The 10109-nt window shown below is 32.8% G+C and overlaps 1 protein-coding gene across 1 annotated transcript in view; it reads right to left on the bottom strand.

Moving 5' to 3' along the window:
* LOC106462056 (protein Jumonji-like) overlaps positions 1-10109 on the bottom strand; it is a 115339-nt gene that overhangs the window by 58586 nt on the left and 46644 nt on the right. The window contains exon 7 of the mRNA XM_022389179.1: positions 5351-8665. Coding sequence (XP_022244887.1) covers positions 5351-8665 — 3315 coding nt within the window. The remainder of the gene's footprint in view (positions 1-5350; positions 8666-10109) is intronic.

Below are 10109 nucleotides of genomic sequence, written 5' to 3' on the forward strand. Positions count from 1 at the left end.
ATAGTTCTTTTAATAAATGTTAAATCTTGTAATATTTTCATTTAAGAAACGTTAATTCTTATTGAAAACAGGCACAACTTTTTTAGGGAACTTTTATGCCAACCTCAGATTTGGGCACCCAAGTCGAAATATATACTTCAAATAACTAACTTTTATAACCACATAATCTAGCTATTGAGCTTTTTGCATGCATCTGATCTTTTTCCCTTTAGTTTTGTTCCAATTTGCATAACATGCAAATACACACAATGTAACATACTTCATGTTTGCATTGATAGAGCAACAAAGATATATTCAGTGTTGCAAATGGAATCTGTGTATACATCTGTTGTGTACATTCAGTGTAAGAGATTTCTGTTATTGACAATGTTTTTCTTCTTTTTTAGGAAGTATTCAACTATTTATTGATCATTTCTAGCACTCAAGCAATGCTTTATTTACTTATTCATATAACAAATATGTATGAACTGTAGTTGGAGCTTTTTCATTCTGGAAATGATTTCAAACAACTTCGGTAGTAATGTACAATTATTTATTTATTTACATAAACAGCCTGAATATTAAAAGAAGCAAAATAAGAACTAAGTCCCATGCTGTCTCTCTAATAACTGTGTCGTTATTAATTTAGCAACTAGCCCAATTTGCAAAGGAAACAACTTGTATAGTTATCAGTTTTATTTTTGTTTCTTGTTGTAATGCTATTCTACTTTCTGTATGTGCAATGTAATAAAATAGAAGTAAAACTGTAAGTAACTATTGTGGTTTTTCACTGCATAATGTCCCCTTTTCCAAAATTTATATTATTTGAAGTGCTTAATTAAGTTAAAAAGTAATGCTATTATTTTATGAAAAATGTATCTATGGCCACTTTGTTTATTACAAAGAAACAAAGACCCAGCACATGTTTTAAATTCCTTTCTGCACATGTCACAAAGTGTTACTAAGTTACAATCAAAATTTAATTAAATCACTTTACTCTCAATGTATTTTAATGATATTAGCATTATCAAATACAATATAATTCAAAGTTATATATTATCCAAGTTATTATTCCTTTATTTCCAAAGAAACTTCTAAAACAAACAATTAAAACTTCAGTTTTGCTGTCACGTGACAGGCATGCAGTTAACAATACTTTAGCTTTATACCTCTAATACAGAATTTTTAAACTGTAATAGGTTACCTGTGCTGTGGCTATTGCAGGAATTAATCTCTGACTTTTATGAATCTGCTTGCTTTTATATAATGGACAGATACCTGTCTATCATGTGATTATAGTTCTAGAACCATTGCAACATTTGCAAAGAAACATCCACATTGTGTTTCCATAATCTGTAAATAACTGATTTGTTGAGGTGTTATGGTCGATATTTGAGTACATCATGAGGAAGGTCAAGTAAAAGAAAAAATCTTGAGATAGATTATTTTTCCCCATTTTTGTTGCTATGATATGGAAACTAAATCAATTAATTTCTTAAACTATGGGCAATGCCCTGAAAGTGATTAAAAAAATCCAAATAGCCAGGATTGTTGCTTAGATGATTTGAGTGATGGGCAGTAAAAATCATTCTAGACTATAGATGCATGTGCCTGCAGCTACCACCACCACCATCCCCAGCCAGATAAAAAAATGGTTATAATTTCAATGACATTGAAAATTTGTAAATTCCTTTGGAACATCCAACAAAACTCTCTACACAAGCAATCACTAGGCAAACATGTGTTATAAGGAGAACAATGAGTCTAAAAAAATAAAGCCAGAGACAAATTTTACTCTAGGCTGAGTTTTATATTTCTGACTGATCTATCTTTAACAGCAGGTAGTTGATACAAATTAGTCACAATGAGATTAAAAAAGTTTTATGCGAGAAACATATTGATATACTTTTATATTTTAGATGTAAGTAAAATTCTGAAGATATTTTTACACATCAGAAACTTACTGGAAAGAAAATTAGCTTTGTATGGTATCCACTGTGGCTAACATTTTCTGATGTGCTACACTAAGTACAAGTGAATTTGTGTGACATGGGTCATTTGTTTAGTTTTGCTTACAAGTTTTTGCTTGTGGACCTTTCTTGAAAAGTATTTTAGCACAAAGGTTATTTGCTTTGGGACTTTTCTAGAGAAGTGTTTGTTTCTAATAAGCTAATTGTGAAAAACTATACTGCAACACTGACAAAGAAATTTTTCATGCTTATGGTGAACTTTTTCTCATTGATATTCAGCACTGGGCAACAGTAGTCACATTGCACGGGAGTGTTGGTTGAGCAGAACGAGTCCTGGGTGGCCCCGCACACAGCTGCTACAACCCTACTATTAGCTACTTTACAAGTTTTCCTTGGGTAAATCTAAAATAAATATCTTAGTAAGGTATGTAAATATTTAACATAATATTCTTGTGTGTTTCCAAGGTTTTCCCTGTTGTAGATATTAAGTAAGTTAATAAGGTTGTTATTATCATGTTAATCCACCTCATGACTTTGACATTACAAAACCAATGTTGTTTAGAATTAATAATAAAAAAAGCTATTTACATTTAGTTTTATCATTATCTTGTATTTCTTGTATTTTTTAAAACATGAGTACTTTTGATAAACTACACCTACAGTAAGCACTTTTATATCTTCTGTTGCACAATCACCCAAGAAAGATGGGGCTGTAGATACAAACAAGTGTATATGTTGACAATTTATTTTCAAAATCTAATCAATATAATAATTTTGGATGAAAAGGTTGATATATTAAATAAACCTACTTAAAATGAACTAATTTAGAGTAACATTTCAGTCCTGAAAATATTAAGAATTTGCTAAAATGTGGGAGATTAAGACCCACATTGATCTTCATTAAGGTAAAAGGTGAATTGATATCCATATTGCTAATGTATTAATTCTTGTCAAAATTAAAAATATGTATACAAGGCATGAATTTACTTCTCAGTGCAGGAATGATTTTGAATAAATTAAGCTCTTCATCCTAATTACCACCTGGTAAACAAAAAGTAGAAATATTCTGCAACTGAAATGTCATTCTCTATTCCAGACCATAACAGAAGATATACTAGACACCTCTGTAATACCAGGTTCAATTGAAACTTTTTTCATAATTTTGTTAACAGCTTGATGATATATCTCCATAGTTAACAGATACACTTATCCCTGACTTGTATCAAACCCATTTCAAACTTAAATACCTTTAATTCTGGAAATGTCCTTGCTTTGCCTGTAAGCTACTTAGAACAGGGACAGATTGGTCTCTGTGGTGATCCACTATTTTATACTTTAGGTATAGTTCAAATATGGTAAAAAAACAAGAAAATTGTAACTGTACAATGGTAAACAATTTAATTTTGTCTTTTTCCTCCTTGGAATTGTAATTTTTCTTTTTAGTTTATACTTAGTCTAGCCAATTTAGTGCTTTCCAACTACATAAATTAATTTTAGAAAGAACATAGCCTACTTTTGTTAGTGAGGTAAGAAAGGGAGTCACAGGCTGCTAATGTCATCTTGTAATGAAGTGAAAGTTTTAATCAAAAATCAACACATCTTACTCATCCCTATGTATTTGGGCTAATAAATTTTCTAAATTTTGCTAAAATGTTTAACTTTTCTAGTTTATACAGGTATTACAGAACATTAACTCTATCTATCTATTATTTACTGTGAAGTAAGATGATAGAAGAGGCTTAAAGTATATTAATAATTAGTTTGCCCAGACATTCACATCACTTGGCATCCATTTTTACTTAACATTAATGGTTGTGAAAAGTTTGGATTTCAGCTACTCATGTCACATAGAAAAGGCTCAAACTTTAACTACTTAATAGTGAATTATGTAAAAAAGCATTGTAATTATAACAGTTATTCAAAGTTAGAGCTTTAATGAGCGCTCTTACAATATAAACAGAATCTTACTTTAAAATTAGTTTCAGCACTTTTCCTGGAATGTTTCTGGCACATATGGTGAAGCATTAAATATGTATAAATAAAGAGTACTCCTGTGTTTTACATGGTTTAATCCAAAGAAATAACACCTTAAACTTCTGTCCTGAACGGATAACTTAAAATATAATATATATATATAATAATTAATATTATGTTTGTTGACTTGGCAATGAATAGGAGTCACAGTTACTAAAGGTGTATTTGCAAGAGTAGACAAAGGAAGAGAATTGCTACCCTGTGATACATATAAAGATTATTTAGAGCAAGGACAATAATTATTATGAATTACCTTATTATTCAAAATTTTAATGTTAAACATAAACTTTTTTTGCAGAATTAATATTTCATAACAGAAGGGAAATTTATTTGTTGCTGGTTAGTGTTAAAGAAGGTATGTCTTCTGGGGCCAATGAGAATGTAGTGATGTTGATTAGAACTACAAATATTGTACTTGGTGTTACAGAAAGTATGTTTCTTGGGATTAATGAGGAGGAGGTGATGTTTATTAGAACTAAAAAAATTGTGGTTAGCATTAAAGAAAGTATGTTTCTTAGGGCCAATGAGGAGGAGGTGATATTGATTAGGACCAAAAATATTATGGTTAGCAAGGAGATATGCCTGTTGTGGCCAGTGAGAATGAGGTGATGTTGATTAGGACCAAAGATATTGTGGTTAGCAAGGAGATATGCCTGTTGTGGTAAGTGAAAAGGAGGTGATATTGATTAGAACTACAAATATTGTAGTAAGTATTAAAGAAATATGTTTGGTCCTAATCAACATCACCTCCTTCTCATTAATCCCAACAAAGATATTGTGGTTAGCAAGGAGGTATGCCTGTTGTGTTAAGTCAAAAGGAGGTGATATTGATTAGAACTACAAATATTGTAGTTAATGTTAAAGAAATATGCCTGTTGTGGTAAGTGAAAAGGAGGTGATGTTGATTAGGACCAAAGATATTGTGGTTAGCAAGGAGGTATGCCTGTTGTGGTAAGTGAAAAGGAGGTGATATTGATTAGAACAACAAATATTGTAGTTAATGTTAAAGAAATATATTTCTTGGGATTAATGAGGAGGAGGTGATGTTGATTAAGACTAAAGATACTGTGCACAAAGAAAAAATGTTAATCTTTAATTATTAATTTTTAGGGATGCTGAAAAGGATTGTCTCTCAAGTTTTCAGTGTCTGTAGATGTATTATCCTAACTATTCATACATCTTTTTTTGTTGTTTTTGTTCCTTCGTTTAGAACTTTTGGCTAAGGTGTTTTATTGCAGTCTAACTTTTAATCTATAGTACTTTGTAATTTTTCACTAAGTAATTTATTTCTTCATATGACTAGGGCCAGTTTTACACATTTAAATGCTCAGTTAAGCATTAAATAATAAATTCATATAAAATCTCACCTTGAAAGAGTCTGGAGGAATTATCTTACAAATACCATATTTTTCTGCTTCTGGTCTAATTTTCTCTATAAATTCCAAAGGGTCCTGAAACTCCTCTGCAGTAGGGTGATAAATTGGTGCTTCAACCATCTTGGGAGGATCACTTTCCATTGGGAAAGGTTCTTTTTTCCATGTCACTTTTTTTGTATCACTTTTTTGTTTTTTATTTGCCCCAACAAGTTTCAATTTTCTCTTAACTGGTGATGTTCCTAATGGTGTTCCAGGGCGACCAATTTTTGGGGATGATATGGTTTTTGTCTTTATAGAACTAGATGTTTGAGTTTGATTTGATATTGATTCTGTAGAAGTAATTAGTGACTCTGCTAGCTGAGTTACAGGTTCAGGAGAGGTTGTCTGAGTACCAACAGAAATTTCTTCACTTTTTTCAAGATTCTCACTCAAAGTAGCTAGAATGTCTTCCTCACAGGTGTTTGTAGAAGCATCTGCCACAGTTTTGGCAGGAGAAAAGTCCTGAATAAAATGATAAGGAACCTGAGTAAGAGTTTCACGAGTAGTAGTTAAAAGAATAGCACCAGCTGGGAAGGAATCATCAAAAACTCCTGAAAAATCACTGGTCATTAAACCTTGGATTTCATCAGAATTCCCAAAAATTAGATCATTTGGTATAGTGTGGGCCATTTCCCCTGTCACCTCAGCAATGGCATGATCACCTTCTGACATATTTTCACTTATGTATGAGGCAGCTGCTGCAGTATCATCAGTATTGTTATATGGTCCATTCCTTTGGGAAGCTACTAACTGTACATTTCGTGTGTTATTGGGTACTTCCATACAGTCACCTTTATTGGACCGATCAGATTCCTTTTTTATCTGCAACTGTTTCTCACACACCAAAGTTTGGCTTTTTCTTTCACTTTTTTTTATGCTGTTGTCTGTTTTTAAACTTGACTTGTATTTTTCTTTATCTTTTAATTTACGCTTCTTTAACTTTTTTGAGAGTTTATCTTTGGTTATTATTCCATATTTTTTGTGAGATTCACTGAAGTGCTTGCTTTCTTTCTTAGATTTTTTCAGTTTTTTTCTTTTTTCTTCTTTATTACCTGACTTTCCAAGCTTTTTCTCATGGTATTTGCCTTCACTTTTCTTAGGGTTTTTTTTAGAAACTTCAATTCTGTTGTCAGAGTTGTTCTCAAAAGGTTCATGCTTTTCACATGATTTTTTACTCTCTGGATCTCGACCAGAAACATGTTTTCCTTTCTTCTCACTCTTCTTTGAAGACTTACTAGAGATGGCATGCTTGGAAGACTTGTTTGATTCCTTCAATGGAACCAACTTTTTCTTTTTTTTAGGAGGTTCCATTTCCAATGATGTTACAACATCAGGTAATAATGAAGACTGAGATGCACTTTCAGTTTTTTTTTCTTTTCTTTTTATCTGTGATTTATTTTCTTCTAATAAATGTTCTTTTTCCAATGATACCGAAGACTGAGAACTAACTGTATCATTAAGGGTCTTTGTCTTATCTTTCTTTTTGAATGGTGGTTTGCTTTCTTCTAAAACATGAAGCTCCTTCTCTGATGATGCTTTTACCTCTTGTGTCACAGAAAGCAGACTATCTGAAGAATCTATCTGTGTTTTTGTTTTATCTTTTTTCTTACACTGTTGTTTTTCTTCTTCCAAAAACTTTGGTTCCTTTTTGAAAGGTGAAATGACCTCTATATTTTCTGAAGACTGACAACCAGTTGATTCAAGATGAATTTTTGCCTTCTCCTTTTTTTTTATCTGTGGTTTACATTCATCTGACAGATATGATTCTGAAAGACTGACTCCTTCAGACTTTTTATCTTCAGAAAGCCTTATTTCTGCTTTATCAGATTTCACTTTTGAATCCCTTTGTAAATTCTTTTGGTTCTTTGAAACTAATTTTAATGTTTCTTCTTTCATATTTTTGGGTTCTTGATTATTTTTTTCTTTTCTTTGTTCCTTAACTTCTTTATCTAACTTACCAATTTTAGCCACATTTTTTTCAATTTTTTTTGTATGAATGCTGGTATTTGATTCCATATGCTGCTCTTCTATTTCATTTTCATCTTTCTTGACTGTGTTCTCTTTAACTACTTCCTCCCTTTTCTTGACACCTTTTTTTTCCTTGGGCTTAGAGACTTCTGTTAGAAGTTTTATATCCTGAGAAGATGTGCTTATTGTCAGTGGAAGATTTTCAAAATACTCTGTTTCATTTTTTTGTGTAATTCTTTTTCCTTTTATGTTCTTTTGGGACTTCACAGAGGACACAGAGCTTCCCGAAATATTCCTCTGACGTAAAGATCTCCCACTGATGCCTGAAGAGTTTCTCGTTCGAGGCCTCTCTAAGGCTTCAATAAGTTCTGTAGGCTTTCCTGTACTTCTTGTTACTGGTCTGCTTAGTTTGTAAATTTGAGGAGCCTGCCTTCTTTGCTGAGGTCTTGCAACAGGCTTAGCAAATTTCTCTAGCTGTCTAACAGTTTTCCTGGTAATTATTTTGCTAGTTGCAGACCTCAAAACTTTGCTAGAAGATGCAATTATTTTTTTTGTGACTTCTCTACTTTGGTCACTTGTTTTCTGCTTTCTATTGGAAACACTTTTTAATGAAGTAGAGTTCTTTGCTCTTAGTCTGTCACGCCATTCTTGAAACTTTTTCGAACTTGCTGTAGATCTTAAAGTAGTTTTTGTCTGAAACTTGGCTTTGTTTTCCTCTATTTTGGATTTTGATTCTTTAGTAACTGGCTTTGGAGACACAAGAACAGATTCTGCTTCAAAATCACTTTCTGAATCAAAATCAACAATAGGAGGTACCAATTTTGCTTTACGAAGATGTGGTGTGATTCCCTGGGGTTCTGGATTAACAGGGGATAGAACTGGAGGAGGAGATTCTCCTCTAAGTCTGGCAGACCGAATTGGCTTTTGTTTGCCAGTTATTGATTTTAACCTTGTTTGCATACCCTGGCTAGTAAACCTTGAATTCCTTGAAGAAGAAGTATCAGATAATCTGGTACTCTTATGCCCGTTACCTCTACTTTTGTTTTTTTTATCTTCCTGAGAAATATCTTTGCCTGTATTTCTTCTTGTATCTTTTGATTTTGATGTTTGCTTTACTTTGGCAAGTCTCTGCTGTTTGTATTTTTCTCGGAGTTGGCCAACTGATGTTAACTTTGAAGAACTTTTTAATCTCCCTGAAGTAGTATTTGATGATGGCAAGCCTTCAAAGTTAAGTGTTGCTTGTTTGGTTCTGGTAGAGGAATCTCTGGCTAATAGTTTTCTTTTACGAGTTAGTGGTGTCTATAAAGACAAAGCACAATGCATTATAAAATTCTAAATACAAACATAATAATAATAATAAAAAAAATTGAATAATGTATTTGCAATTTCTGTTCATAAAAAATAATCTTTAATCATAAGTAAATTAGAAAAACACAGGATCCATTTATTAGAAAGCAGTGATCACTGTCAACTACAGGCAATTTAAAACCATAAACCATGTAAACTACTTCTTTGGAAGTACCAATTGTTATTTAAGCAATATATTAGACATCAACTGTTTACATTCTTGGGCAATATAAAAGCAGTGTCATCCATACTATAAAACAGATTAATTATATTCACTCTGAGTCTGAGAGAAAATTAAAATTAATTTTAGCAAGCATAAAAAGTTATTTGAAAGAAATAAAAGTATTTATAAAAAATATTTTCCCTTTAAATAGCTTTTTTAAGTTATCATTTTCCAAAACTGAAAATGTATTTTCAAACATACTTACTTCTGCTGACATTAATAGCTATTTCTCAAGCTCCATCTTTGCCATCTAACGTTGTGTTTGCTTGCTCCAGTCTTTATATACCCCACTCGACTGCCCTCGGCAATATCCAATTTGCAAAACTTTATGCCAGCCCTCACATGCCCTCTATGCAGGTAATGTATATAAGCACTATATGCATACAATAAAATCACTTTTTCAAGACTTACCTCCTTCCAGTCACTAACAATGGGTCTTAGTGGGAGAAAGGTAGGGAGTGTCAGTGGAGGTATGTTTGGAAACAAATTTTCAGTTCAGGAAAATGATAACTTCCAAAACATACATATCTCTGCTGACACTAAGAGCTAGAATCCCATACTGAGAAGGCAGAGGGACTGGTGAGGACAAAGATCATAAAGAAAGCATCTGCAGAGAACAAATATGTACCACGAGAAGTTGTATCAAAGTGGGAAACACTGCACTACATCCAGAACAGGTATGCTCTTCATCCCAAACTAAAGAAAATTGAAAAGGGTGGAATATAATACAAGTATGATGGTCCAGTGCCAACCAAACAGCCAAGGCTCCACAACTCGGGTTGGATTTAAGGGGTCATGGTACCCATATCCCACATTGGTGACCAGAGCAGTTGGACTGCAGATATATATATATATATATCTTTGTGATAGGATCCCTACCAGTAACCACAGAATGATGCATTTCGAATCACTGAATTTATGAAAGAGAGAAAGCAGTACCAAAGTGAACAATCCTTCTGATCAACCTGAAGAGTCCAAAAGGCAACATCCCAGGTCTGGATTGATGGGATCATATGCCATACTCCATCAAACTCCAGAGCTCATCCAGTCTGGATTTACAAACAGTTGTCTTTACTCCCCCACCAGATGGGCAAGGAGAATTCCGCTTACCCATGGAATTATGGAGAGGATGTGGAACACTGTCCCACCAAGGACCTAAAGATGGTACCGTGT

This window comes from Limulus polyphemus, unplaced genomic scaffold (genome assembly GCF_000517525.1).
Source record: "Limulus polyphemus unplaced genomic scaffold, Limulus_polyphemus-2.1.2 Scaffold1085, whole genome shotgun sequence".
Lineage (NCBI taxonomy): Eukaryota > Metazoa > Arthropoda > Merostomata > Xiphosura > Limulidae > Limulus > Limulus polyphemus.